General features: G+C 43.9%; 1 protein-coding gene across 1 annotated transcript; it reads left to right on the top strand.

Moving 5' to 3' along the window:
- Positions 1-8,453: 8,453 nt before the first annotated feature.
- LOC137345146 (probable G-protein coupled receptor 139) lies at positions 8,454-13,747 on the top strand. The gene is made up of 2 exons (XM_068008616.1): positions 8,454-8,523; positions 12,831-13,747. The coding sequence occupies exons 1-2, from the start codon at positions 8,454-8,456 to the stop codon at positions 13,745-13,747; spliced, it is 987 nt and encodes a 328-aa protein (XP_067864717.1).
- The last annotated feature ends 694 nt before the right edge of the window (positions 13,748-14,441 follow it).

The following is a 14,441-nucleotide window of genomic DNA, read 5'->3' as shown; positions in this document are numbered from 1 at the left end:
AAAGGAAAATCCTGGCCAATTGTTCAAATTGATGACCTTTCAGCAGAGCTGTAAACTTTACAGACATTACAGGTTTTAAGCAAGTACAGAGGCAGGGAAAGGTATCAGTGGAAAAGAAAGAACAAAATGAAAGATCTGTATGAGACTGGAAGGCAGGAGAGATTAAATGACAAAGTGAATGGTAGTGCAAGGGAAATGGGGACGATAATGAAGACAAGTAGGCAAAAAAAACAAGTTGGGTGAAGAAAAGATGTAAATATCAACGACGCAATCATTGCCAACAGATGTTGTCGTTAAAACCGGGAACGTCGGTCATGATCTGAGATTGTAGAACTTGGTATTGAGTCTGAAGGCTGTAATGCACCTGATAGAAAGATGAAGTGCTGTTCTTTGAATTTCTGTTGAGTTTCATTAGAACAGTGCAGAAGACGAAGGAAAGATATGTCAAAGCGACAATGGTGGAGACTTAAACTGATAGGCAACTGGAATCTTATAGTGCGGCTTCTGGACTGAACCGAAGTGATCCACAAACAATCACACAACCTGTGTTTGGTCACCCAGTTTCCATGAGTTCCCATGGCTAGCAGTGAATACAGAACATTAATTTGAAATAAATCACAGTTTCACCTGAAGGAATATTTGGAGTCTGGAATGCTGGGAATAGAGGAGGTAAAACAACAATTGTTGCATGTCGCGCACTGGTATATAAAGAAATAGGAGAATACAACATATGAATAAGTGGCTGGAGAGATGGTGCAGGAAGGAGGGCTTCAGATTTCTGAGGCATTGGGACCAGTTCTGGGGAAGGTGGGTCCTGTACAAGCCGGACGGTCTACACCTAAACTGGACCGGGACAAATATCCTTGCAGTAAGGTTTGCTAGTGCTGTTGGGGATGGTTCAAACTCGATTGGCAAGGGAATGGGAACCCGAAAGAAGTTACAGATAGGACAAATTCAGAGCTAGGAATGGCAGGCAGAAAATTAGCGAGTGACTCTGGAAGAGGGAAGAAGCAAAGGTTAAAAAGTGTACAGCACAGGAATTCGGCAGTGTTGAAAGATATTTGTTTAAATGCAAGGAGTATCTGATGAGCTAAGGGTACAGATACATGGCAGCATGAAATCATTGCTATAACTAAAACTTGGCTTAAAGAGGGACAAAACGGCAGCTCAACTTCCCTGGATATAGAGGTGGATAAAAAGGAGGGGGTGAGGCATTATTGGTTAAATAACTGTGAGGAGGGATGATATGCTAAATGAATCATCAAATAAGACCATATACGTTCAGCTCAGAAATAAAAGTGGCGGCCACACTATTATGAATGTACTATAGACATCCAGCTAATGGGAGGGAGATAGAAGAACAAATATGTAGGTACATTTCTGAGTGCAAAAAACAACAGGGAAACAATAGTTGGGGATTTCAACTACTCTAATAACAACTAGGATTTAAACAGTGTGAAGGACACAGAGGGTACAAAATTCTTGAACTGCAATTGAGAGAACTTTTTTTAGTGATCTCAGAAAAATAGAGGGGACGCAATTCAAGTTATACGCTTAGGAAATGAAAGTGGTCAAGTGGATGAATGGGTGACCATTTTGGTGATTGTGACCATAATACAGTTATATTTCACATAACTCTGGAAAAAGACAACAACAAAGCAGGAGTAAATGTTCGAAATTGGGGGAAGGCAAATTTTACGAAGCTGGGAGGTGATCTGGTGAAAGTGGACAGGATACAGCTACTTGAAGGAAAATCATAGGCAAACCAGTGGGAGGCATTCAAAAGCAAGATTCTATGAGCACCGTGTAGACATGTCCCTACAAAGAAAAACAGGGTGGCGTTGCCAAATCTACAGCCTCCTGGTTACCTAGAAGCATGCAGGGTAAAATAAATCTGAAAAAAAGAAAGCTTATAACAGTCACAAAAGACCTAATACTTTAGAAGCCTAGGGAAGTGTAGAAAGTGCAGGGGCACCATGAAAAAGGATTAGGAAAGCAAACAGAGGCCGTGAAAAAATATTGTCAGGCTAAATCAAAGAAAACTGATATGTTATCAGTCCATCAAGAGCAAGAGAATAACTAAGCAAAGGGTAGGGGCTATCAGTTAAAAGGTAACTTATGCGTGGCTACAGAAGAAATGGGCCGGGTTCTTAATGAGTACTTTTTCTCTGTCTTCAGAAAAGAGAGGGATGATGCAGACATTTTAGTTAAAGAGTAGGAGTGTGATATATTGGACACAATAAGCAAAATGAAAAAGGAAGCAATAGAGGGTATGACATCCTTTGCAAGTGGATTAATCACAAGGGCCGAAGGATTGTGTGGCAGGCTGTTAAAGGAAGCCAGGGAGGAAATAGTGGATGCTCCGAGGATAATTTTTCAAATCCGCACCAGATGGAGGTGAGATACCAGAGGATAGGAGGTCTGTGAACGTTGCACCATTGTTTCAAAAGGATAGAGCCATCGAACCATAAACACATTATGGCACAGAGGGCAGTCACTCAGCACGTTGTGTCCGTGCCAGACGAACAAACTAGCCCGCAATTTACATCCACCTTCCAGCACCTGGTCTATAGCCTTGCAGGTTACAGCACTTCAGGTGCATATCCAGGCAACTTTTACAAGAATTGAGGGTTTCTGCCTCCACTACCGTTCCTAGCAGTGCATTCCAGACACCCACTACCCTCTGGGTGAAAAAGCTTTTCTTCACGTCCCCTCTAATTCTCTACCAATCAGCTTAAATCTGTGCCCCATGGTAATTGCCCTCTCCGCTAGGTGAAACAGGTCCTTCCTGTCAACACTATCCTGGCCCCTCATAATGTTGTACACCTCAGTTAAGTCACCCCTCAGCCTCCTCTGTTGTCGGAAAAAGAACAAAAAATGACTGTGTAGTTCATAGTGAAGTAGATAACCATTGACTCTAGAATGATATCCATAGCTCAGTTGAGTGGGCAGAAAGGTGGCAAACGGAATTCAATCTAGAGAAGTGTGAGGAAATGCATTTGGGGAGGGCAAACAAGGCAAGTAAATATATAATAAACGGGAGGATATTGAGACGGGTAGAGGAAGTGAAAAACCGTGGAGTGCATGTCTGCAGGTCTCTGAAGGTGGAAGGACAGGTGGATAAATTGGTGAAGAAGGCATATGGAATGCTCTCCTTTATTGGCCACAGTATAGAATACAAAAGCAGGGTTGTAATGCTGAAACTGTATAAAACGTTGGTTAGTCCACAGCTGGAGTATTGCCTACAGTTCTGATCATCACATTACAAGAAGGACATAACTGCCCTGGAGAGAGCACAGAGGAGATTCACAGTAACGTGGCCAGGGTTGTAAAATTGCAGCTCTGACGAAAGATTGGATCAGCTAGGGCTGTCCTCCTTGGAACAGAGGAGGCTGCAACGTAACTTAATTGAGGTGTACAAAATTATAGAGTAAACAAGAAGGACCTGTTTCCCCGAGTGTAGAGGTCAATTACCAGGGGCACAGATTTAAGTTGATTGGTAGAAGGATTAGAGGGGACATGATGAGTTCTTTTTCGCATAGAGGGTGGTGGGTGTCTGGAATTCGCCGCCCAAATCAATGGTGGAGGCAGAAACTTCAACTCATATAAATGGTACCTGGACCTGCACCAGAAGTGTTGCAACCTGCATGGCTATGGACTAGGTGTTGGAAGGTGGGATTAGAATGGGCGGCTCGTTTTCCCAGCCACTGCAGACATGATGGACTGAATGGCCTCTTTCTATGCCATAACGTTTCCATGGTTCTATAGTTTTATAGCATGGGAACGTTTCGTGGGAAGGGGAGGCGTTGCTGGTTTGTACCATCTCACCATGCCATTTCCCCCAAAGTGCACCACGTCTGACTTATGTGCATTAAATTGCATATGCCATGTGCTTGGCCATCTCAAAAGCCATTGTATGGTATCCTTGAAGTTTGCTGCAACTTAGCTCACTGTTTATCATGTTGTTGATTTTCGTATCAGCCTTCAAACTTCGGGATTGTACCTTCGATACCGAAACCAATGTGATTTATATAGAACAGGAAACATATAATGCTGGTCCTTGGGGAAGTCCACTGCATAATTCTCTACTGTCAGTAAAGAAAATATCTCTTCACAGCTATTATCTGTCCCACCCCATGCCTTATCCACTATGGTACCTAAGCCACCACCATTCATTTAATAACCATGCTTCCAATTTCTGAATAAATCTGTTCTGAAGTGCTTTATTGAATGACTTTTGCATACATACAATGTACCATACTATTTTGATTGACCCTTTCCTTTATTTCAAGATAGAGTTCAATCAAGTTGGTCTGATGCTATTCGCCCTTATAAATCTGTGATCGTGTCCCTATGCTTCGACAAGTGATAATTAATTGTGTCCTTGACAATGGTCTCTGGTAATTTTCCACTACTGACTTTGGACTGATTGACCAGTAGTTACCAAGTTTATCCCTTTCTTCGTTTTGGAACAGAAGTATAATATTCCTAATTCTACATTACTCTGTCACCACGCCAACACCCAAAGAGGATTGAATGATTGTGATCAAAGCTTTCGTTATCATCATCCCAGCTTCCCGCAGCAATCTAGGATATAACCCATTTGGACCAGGTGATTTGTTAACTATGAATGGTGCCAAACTATTCAGCACCTCCTTTCTACGTATTTGTACCTATCCAGAATTTATACCACCTCCTCTCTATTGAGAAATTATATTCCTCCACTTCTTCTGTGATGACAGTTGCAATGTAGTCATTCAGTACTTCAGTCATGCCCTCTGCCTTCACAAGATGATTTCCCTTTTTGTACCTAAGCAGCCCAACCAATTCCTTAATTATCTTCTTTTTTTACATTGTGTATGTTTATAAAAGATTTTTGTGTTCCCTTTTATGGTAGTTGCTAACACTGTCTTTTGCCCTTCCCTTATCCTTGTTTCCCCCTCAATTTCACTTGCGCTTTCTGCATTCGTTGCCTGACATTCGTCATTTACCTTCTTTTTCTGTTTAATTTTCTTCTCTGTTTCATTTGTAACCCTGAGATCTCCAGCTTTGGATATGCCATTCTTCCTTTTGGTGGGAATTTGCTTGATTGGTACCCCAAGCACCTCTGCCTTAAAAGCTTCCCATTACTGTCATTGTTTTTGGCCGGACTTCCTTTTTCAATCCGACTGTGTTAAATTCCATATCAAATCATTGAAATGGGCTCCCTTCCAGTTGAGTACTGTTACCTTTTATTCTTACTTTGTCCCCTTCCCAAACTACTTTAGACCTAATTATATTACGATCAGTATTAACGGAATGTTCATCTACTAAGATATAGCCTGCTTGCCCTATACTTTCCCCCAGAGCGAGATACAGCATTGCTTCATTCCTTGTTGGGGTTTAAATGTAATGATTAATATTCTCTTGTAAAATGCTACAACATTAACAGTAGGGGCGCTTGAATTACACCAATACACTGGAGATAAAGATGGCAAAGAGGGCGAAGCATTCCTAAAATGCCTAGAAATTCCTCTGAAACTTTCCTCTCTCCTTCTCACTATGTTGTAGTCGATGGTAAGTACCCAGAAATCCAACAGCACAGGAACAGGCCATTCGGCCCTCCAAGTCTGCGCCGATCTTGATGCCTGCCTAAACTAACACCTTCTGCACTTCCGGGGCCCACATGCCTCTATTCCCTTCCTATTCATGTATTTGTCAAGATGCCTCTTAAACGTCGCTATCGTATCTGCTTCCACCACCTCCCCTGGCAGCAAGTTCCAGGCACTCACCACCCTCTGTGTAAAAAACATGCCTCGCTCATCCCCTCTAAACTTTGCCCCTCGCACCTTAAACCTATGTCCCCTAGTAACTGACTCTTCCACCCTGGGAAAAAGCTTCTGACTATCCACTCTGTCCATGCCGCTCATAACTTTGTAAACCTCTGTCATGTCGCCCCTCCACCTCCGTCGGTCCAGTGAAAACAATCCGAGTTTTTCCAACCTCTCCTCATAGCTAATGCCCTCCAGACCAGGCAACATCCTGGTAAATCTCTTCTGTACCCTCTCCAAAGCCTCCACGTCCTTCTGGTAGTGTGGCGACCAGAATTGCACGCAATATTCTAAGTGTAGCCTAACTAAAGTTTTGTACAGCTGCAACATGACTTGCCAGCTTTTATACTCTATGCCCCGACTGATGAAGGCAAGCATGCCGTATGCCTTCTTGACTACCTTATCGACCTGCGTTGCAACTTTCAGTGACCTGTGGACCAGTACGCCCAGTTCCTTTCCTGTTCCTTAACTGCAGCAAAATATTTTCAGTCTTCGAATCCTCTAGAATGTCGAGCCTCCATAAAATTGTCATCTCATCCTTGATCAATATGGCATAACCATCCTTTTTTACCCTTGCTGTTACCCCCTACCCTCCCCCCTCTTCACCCACCCACCACCACATTGTAAGCAGGAAAGTTTAGCATCGATTCCTGCCAATGTTTAAGCTGGGTTTCCTTTACAGCTATCACATTCTGACTCCATGTCGTAATTTGGGCCTGTAGTTTGTCACCTAATCAGTAACATCGCATCCATTAACACACGTGCATTCCAACTCCATGCTTGTCTGCTTAATCTTTTTTTCTCATTTACTTCCTGCTCATAATACACTATTCTGTACTCTGCTGCTGTTTTTCCTCTTAGTGTTTTATGCATCTTGCTTCTTTCTGTTGCTGCATTTAGTTTAATTAGTTCAAGTCCTCCCACATAGCACTATTTAAAATCCCCGCGAGGATATGTCTCCCTGCGCTATTTGGGTGCAACTGTCCGGCTTGTACAAGTTCTCCCTGCCCCAACCCCCCACCACAAACTGATCCCAGTGGCCCCGAATCTGAAACCGTCTTTACTACATTATTTCTCCAGCCACGCAGTCACCACGCAGTGTGTGTCTGTTATCACCAGTGCATGGCATTGGTTGCAATCCAAAAGTTAACAACTTCTGAGTACCTGTTTTTCCTAGCTCCTGAAACTCTGTCTTTGGGAGCTCACCACTTTTCAAACTTATGGCATTGGGTCCAAGATGGACAAAGATTGATGACTGCTCCTCGTACCCTCGCAGAAAGACTCCCACCAATTCAGTCATACCTTTTACCCTTTCACCACTGGGCTATTCTGGATTAAAGTCTGCGGTTCCAGGCCGCCTGTCTAATCCACTGTCTATCAAATCCCCGACAACAATTGCAGTGCTAAACTTTCTTGTACACATGTTGTGAAGCTGAGTTTCCCACAATGCTGTGGATTTGCTTATGAATGCATTCTGCCGAGGTGCCATCACACTCACTTATATTCAGCACTGAGTACGACGCTCCTAAGGAATTCTTGAACTGCATGCCTTTTCCACCTAGTCTGAATGGCGGTCACCCATTCTTTGCTCCCTGAAATCTCCATAGCTACTTTGTGACCACCACTGGGAATGTGTTATCTCAAATTTACATTTTAATCCTCGTGCCAATATTAGGACCCAGAATGAGGAAATCATTGGTGGATCGATTTACAGTTTCACACCAATAGTGGGATCCGGGGAGAGTGTACTTTTCAGAGTTTACATTTAAATCCAGTCACCAGGGTTGACTCTTAACTGCCCCTTGAAATGTCGTAGCAAGCCACTCAGATTCATCAAATTGCTATGGAAAAGAGAACTATGGGTGTGCCTACACCACATTTACCTCAGTAGTTCAAGAATAAGGCTCACCACCACTTTCCCACGGGCATTTAGGGATGGGAAATAAACTCTGGCCTTGCCAAGAACGAAAGAGAAATAGGAACAACAAACTTACTACAGATGTGGGATCCTTATGATCTTATAACAGTATCATCATCAATAATGCTAGCGCAGAGCCACTACCAGTAATGTTTGGGTAGATTCACCAGAAGTAAGTTAGAATTTGCTCGCTACTATGACTATTATAGCAGGAGCAGCAACAGTAACGTTAAGAGTCGCTTCTCCGCCAATAATGCTAGTGTAGAATCTCACTGCCGATGCTGGAGTAGGGTCACTACCAGTAACATTAGAGTATGGTTAACGCCAATAATAGTAGAATCACATTTTCATTGCGTAGTGAGTGCTTCCAGCATTAAACATTTTCTGCTGATTTAGAAATATTAGGCCCTACACTTCAGGAGAGGTGTTCACTTGAGGGACCTGGGGCTGTAAGCCCAGAGAACATTGCCTCTGAGATTCCATTCTGTTTTGTGATTTCAAAAGATGAATCTGAGGTGTACAATTTCCAATTGCCACTCCCAGGTGCGCAGAAGCATAAAACATTCCTTTATTTGTTAAGTGGCCGTAACTAACTCCAAGAATTATGTAACCTGATTTTCTCACTGGGGTACCACTTTTTTCTATAAAGGGAGATCATTAATAGATCTCAGATGTACTTCATTTGAAACCAAGGACTGTGGACAGAATTCACCTGTTTTGGTAAAATGGTACGACCGGCAATCCTACAGACAAAGGACCTTTACTACCCTCTGCTTGCAGCATTTGGTGTTCCTGGTATGTGTCTCCTGTTGGTTAGAAGTTATTGACTATTTGACTTTTTTCTAGCTGATGGATGTTGTAACAACTTTCCGATTATATCCTCATTGTAAAATCACAGAGTTACTGGAATAAAATTGCAAATATCAACAGTCATCCTTCCAGTCGATGTGACAGGTGAGGCGTTACCGAGGGCAATGGTAGTTTGAATTTCTTTCCTTTACCGTTGGATCACGAGGTTCCCTCGTCCCTTGCACAGAAGGTCATTCTCCCGATATTGGCTGTTTGGTTTCCATGACACTGATTCAATTACGAACTTTGATCAATCTGCTTAGTGTGTATAATTACTCGGATTAAGGACCTCTCCACCTCATAGGTGTCTTTGAAAGAGAATTTGTGAAACATCTGTTTTTCAAACAGATACTGCGGCTCAGCGAGCTGCCTCTTGCTGAAAATAACATTCATGGGTTCCTCCAGGTGCCTCAAGGCTGCCCTGCTGCTCCTTCTGCGATATTATGGGCTACATTCCAGTTTTAGCCTTTCCAGAGCAGAGAATGGTGGAAAGTCGGGGGAGGACTGTGTGTTCCGCCCAAACAACCTGTAAGGTGAACATACTAAACAACAATATCTCCCTCAATAATAATAAAAACAAAATACTGTGGATGCTGGAAATCTGAAATAAAAACAAGAAATGCTGGAACCACTCAGCAGGTCTGGCAGCATCTGTGAAAAGAGAAGCAGAGTTAACGTTTCAGGTCAGTGACCCTTCATCGGAACTGACAAATATTAGCAAAGTCACAGGCTATAAGCAGGTGAGGTGGGGGTGGGGCAAGAGATAACAAAGGAGGTCTAGATTGGACCAGGCCACATAGCTGACCAAAAGGTCACGGAGCAAAGGCAAACAATATGTTAAAGGTGTGTTGAAAGACAAAGCATTAGTACAGATTAGGTGTTAATACACTGAATATTGAACAGCAGCAAGTGCAAACCTGAAAAAAACCAGTGGGTAAGCAAACTGAACAAACTAAGATGAAATGAAATAAATGCAAAAAAAGATTGTAAAAAATGTAAAAAAGAATGTAAAAAAAAAGGAAGAAAAAATAACTAAAAATGAAAGTAAAATGGGGGGCTGTCATGCTCTGAAATTATTGAACTCAATGTTCAGTCCGGCAGGCTGTAGTGTGCCTAATCGGTAGATGAGATGCTGTTCCTCGAGCTTGCGTTGATGTTCACTGGAACACTGCAGCAATCCCAGGACAGAGATGTGAGCATGAGATCAGGGGGGAGTGTTGAAATGACAAGCAACCGGAAGCTCAGGGTCCTGCTTGCGGACTGAGCGGAGATGTTCCGCAAAGCGGTCACCCAGTCTGTGCTTGGTCTCCCCAATGTAGAGGAGACCACACTGTGAGCAGCGAATACAGTATACTACATTGAAAGAAGTACAAGTAAATCGCTGCTTCACCTGAAAGGAGTATTTGGGGCCTGGGATAGTGAGGAGAGAGGAGGTAAATGGACAGGTATTACACCTCCTGCAATTGCAGGGGAAGGTGTCATGGGACGGGGACGAGGTGGTGGGGGTAACGGAGGAGTGGACCAGGGTGTCGCGGAGGGAATGATCCCTTTGGAATGCTGACAGAGGAAGGGAGGGGAAGATGCGACTGGATGTGGCATCACGCTGGAGGTGGCGGAAATGGCGGAGGATGATCCTTTGGATATGGAGGCTGATGGGGTGAAGAGTGAGGACAAGGGGAACCCTGTCACGGTTCTGGGAGGGAGGGGAAAGGGTGCGGGGAAGGGGTGCGGGGAATGGGCCGGACACGGTTGAGGACCCTGTCAACCACAGTGGGGGGAAATCCTCGGTTGAGGAAAAAGGTCATATCAGAAGCACCGTCATGGAAGGTAGCATCATCAGAGCAGATGCGTCGGAGACGGAGAAACTGGGAGAATGGAATGGAGTCCTTACAGGAGGTAGGGTGTGAAGAAGTGTAGTCGAGGTAGCTGTGGGAGTCGGTGGGCTTATAATGGATATTAGTAGACAACCTATCTCCTCAATATCTCCCTCAATATGCATTGCCGATCTATTGTTTCAATCCAAACTGAAAGGGTGCAGAATTGGGAGAGACACTACCGAATCCTAACGGGACAGAGGGATCTCGTGAGCTGCAGCAGGTATGGACAGTATGAAGCACAATTTCACAGCAATTTCTGCAAATCTACAAAGTCAAGTAAAACTCCAAGCAGGTGCAGAACATTGAGTTCGAAATTCATCTCTGGCAGCGATGCAAAACGGATGGTATGGGATTGGTGGCTCATTATCTACTGTGCTTGATATTAAATTCAATGAATCTGAATGTCAGGAGCTGTTGTATAAGGGTCGGTTCATCCAATACCACTGTCTTGGCCACCAGCCAAGATGAATTTCTACCTAATTCTCTTTAGCTCTTACTATTTATGGTGCATTTCTGAATGTATACCGTTAAGCTGCACTGAATTGGTGGTAGACAGGAAATCTAGCAGGGAATATCTCAGGCTATTGCAACACGGTTCGAGTTCGCCTTATACACCTCTGGCGATGATTGATGCCCTCGCTCTATATTCTACAATGCTTTCCTTATCAGGCCAGGGCCAATGTCTCGCCCATTCTATGGGGTCCGTCCAACGTTGCCTTACACTCTGCTTCAGGTGATAATAAACGGGCTTCCTGCTGTCTTGCCCTGTCCGATTATTCGGGCTCTGCCTCACTTCAGGTGATAATTCATATCCCAACCGTGTGCTTCCCGCTTCATATTTCCCCCCCCCCCCCACCCCTTCCCCTCACTTCAGGCGGTGATTTGTGCCACGCTGTCTGTGCTGCAACTGGACAAAACAACCAAATGTATTTGTGGAATATCTCGACCCTTTACGCAACTGAGTCAGTAGCTTCAATGCAGTGAATGATTTATGAAATTGGGCAGGTGGAATCCATGGGTGAAACCTTGATGGCGAAGTGGATTCATTGCTCAACGCTTTGTCAGGATGGAGAAAGAGAATCTGTTTATTTATTGGCTTTCAAAATGTGACGAATTCACAGGAACACCGCCCCCCCCCCCCAGAATTAATAGGCCAGTTGGTCCCAGTTCACAAGCACCTTTTCTAAATCATTTACCACAATCCAGTGAATTCCACTAGTATTGCGTGACCATCTCCAACAAGACAGAATCTAACCATCTCCCCTTGACATTCAATGGCACTACCATCGCTGAACGTCCCACTATCAACATCCCAGGGGCTATCATTGCCCAGAAACTGAACAGGAGTAGCCATATAAATACCGTGGCAACAACAGCAGGTCAGAGGCTAGGAATCCTGAGGCGAGTAACTCACCTCCTGACTCCCCAAAGCCTGTCCACCATCTACAAGACACAAGTCAGGAGTGTGATGGAATAGTCTCCACTTGCCTGGGTGGGTGCAGCTCCAACAACACTCAAGAAGCTCAACACCATCCAGGACAAAGCAGCCCGTTTGATTGGCACACCATTCACAAACATTCACTCCCTCCACCACCGATGCACAGTGGCAGCAGTGTGTACCATTTACAAGATGCACTGCAGCAATGCACCAAGGCTCCTTAGACAGCACCTTCCAAACCCGTGACCTCTACCAACTAGAAGGACAAGGGTGGCAAATGCATGGGAACATCACCCCCTGCACGTTCCCCTCCAAATCACACACCATCCTGACTTGGAACTATATCGCCATTCCTTCACTGTCGTGGGGTCAAAATCTTGGAACACCCTTCCTAACAGCATGGGGGTGGGGAGGGGGGGAAACCTGGACACCAAGGACTGCAGGGGTTCAAGAAGGCAGCTCACCACCACCTGCTCAAGGGCAATTAGGGATGGGCAATAAATGTTGGCCTGGCCGGCGACACCCACATCCCATGAATGAATAAAAAAAAGTCAGTGACTGTCACTGATGAACTCACCGGAGTGAGTGTGGTCTCTGATTTACTTGTTACTTGCAAGGGCCTGCAAAACTAGGGGCAGTTCTAGGCCGCCAACCCTTGTGCAGTATAAGGGAGGAGAAGGGAGTGGGAGGAGAAGGGAGAGGAGGTCCCCCTCCCTTGGTCTTCATAAACCTACCAGGTAATATCCTCCTGCTCTCGCTCCCTTGGCAGCTCTGCTGCAAGGACCACGGATTTTTATCCATTTTGTCTCTATAATTCTTTCATTTTAATTTTCTCATTAATGCTCACCATTTAAACTGCCCGCGTATGTTATCGTGAGTAGCAACATTTTTTCTATGTCGGTCCCCATAACTTTCCTCTTATCTCTCTCTTCTTACAGCAAACATTATGACAATTGCCATTCTCTCCAGAGGAAATTGCGGTCTTTCCAAATGTATCTGTGTCTACATGGTGGCCATGGCAACAGCAGATCTACTGGTCATGATCTTCAATGTAGTGGTGTATTTGATTTTCAATTATCACTTTCCATATTCCTTTCTGTCCTACACTGCCGTTTGCAAGTTCATCCTGTACATAACTTTTTCCAACCTGGATATGTCGGTGTGGTTCACTGTCTCGTTCACATTTGACCGATTTGTGTCAATATGCTGTCAGGAGTTTAAAGGGAAGTTTTGCACAAGGAGAACCGCGACAGCAGTTATAGTAACGCTCTCTGTCCTGACTTATTTGAAAGGTGTTCCTATGTTCTTTTCATATGAAGCTGAACGAATAATTAATAATGTGCATTGGGGCTGCCAGACAACGCTGGATGTTTATACATTACCCGCATGGTCGGCGTATAGTTGGATGCAGTCTGTCTCAGTCGTATTGCTTCCTTTTACTCTCATGACATTGTTAAATTCTTTGACCGTCAAACGCATTTTACTGGCCAATAGAGCTCGCAGGGGACTCCGCGGTAATGTCAGTGAGAGTCAGAATGATCCAGAGATGAAAAACCGAAGGAAATCCATTATTTTACTTTTCACGATATCAGGCAGTTTTATATTCTTATGGCTAACAGCTGTTGGGAGCTTTGCAGCCACCAGGCTGTCAAACAGCGTTTATTACCAAGGTGATTACTCAAACCCTCCATATATCGCCACTGAAACTGGATATTTGCTCATGTATTTGAGTTCCTGTACAAACACATGTATTTATGCAGCCACCCAGAGGAAATTCAGAGAAGAACTGACGAATGCGTTGAAATCTCCTTGGACACAAATTCACAAATTGATAAAAAATGAGAAACACTTTTAGTCAAATGAAAGATTCCTCTCGGAACTAAATCAAAATTTCAACTGGTTTTCTGTATATGTCAAATCTTCTGACAATCTGACAATGGGAGATGTTGGAAATTGATATAAAATAAAGTGATACAAAATAAAATTAAATAATACATAAGACCTGATCAAGACAACTATATTTGCAGTGTTCGCCAGGACAAGAACCACACTTGCAGGGATCATGTCGCAGAATTAGAGTAGATTCGTGAAAATCCATTACAAATTCGCCACGCCAATATAGTTCTGGTAATTCTCACCTCCTGTCCATTAACACGATAATGTAGCGTCTATCTTGAAGCATATCAGAAGAAAGAACCATTATTTTAATTGTGTGTGAAAGGCGAACATTTCGCCCAAGTAGCTTTCTCACTCAAAGGAGAGATGAAGAGCAGGCACTAAAATAGTCTGTTTATTGCCTTGAAACAGTAGGTTAACAAATGTGAGAACATCATGATAAACAGAGAGCTAGAACAGACTCACTGATATCTAAAGAGAAACATCACTGGGGAAGATACTTCAGATTCGTGGGTGCCCATTGAGAGCTGGCTGACTGGATATGTAAGAATATGTGGTGGGTGATAAGGTGTTGGTATAATAACAGGCCTGAGCTGTTACTGCCAGAGAAACATCTGCTTTGACACTTTTCTGTGAATCAAAGTGTGGGAGCC

The sequence above is a fragment of the Heterodontus francisci genome, chromosome 28 (genome assembly GCF_036365525.1).
Source record: "Heterodontus francisci isolate sHetFra1 chromosome 28, sHetFra1.hap1, whole genome shotgun sequence".
NCBI lineage: Eukaryota > Metazoa > Chordata > Chondrichthyes > Heterodontiformes > Heterodontidae > Heterodontus > Heterodontus francisci.
This window is presented reverse-complemented; position numbering and strand designations above follow the sequence as displayed.

Bases quoted from the DNA above. Each gene is read 5' to 3' on its own strand.
- LOC137345146 (XM_068008616.1), top strand. From the start codon at position 8,454: ATGGTACGACCGGCAATCCTACAGACAAAGGACCTTTACTACCCTCTG. The intron at 8,524-12,830 runs GTATGTGTCTCC...CTCTTCTTACAG, and splicing joins TGCAGCATTTGGTGTTCCTG to CAAACATTATGACAATTGCC.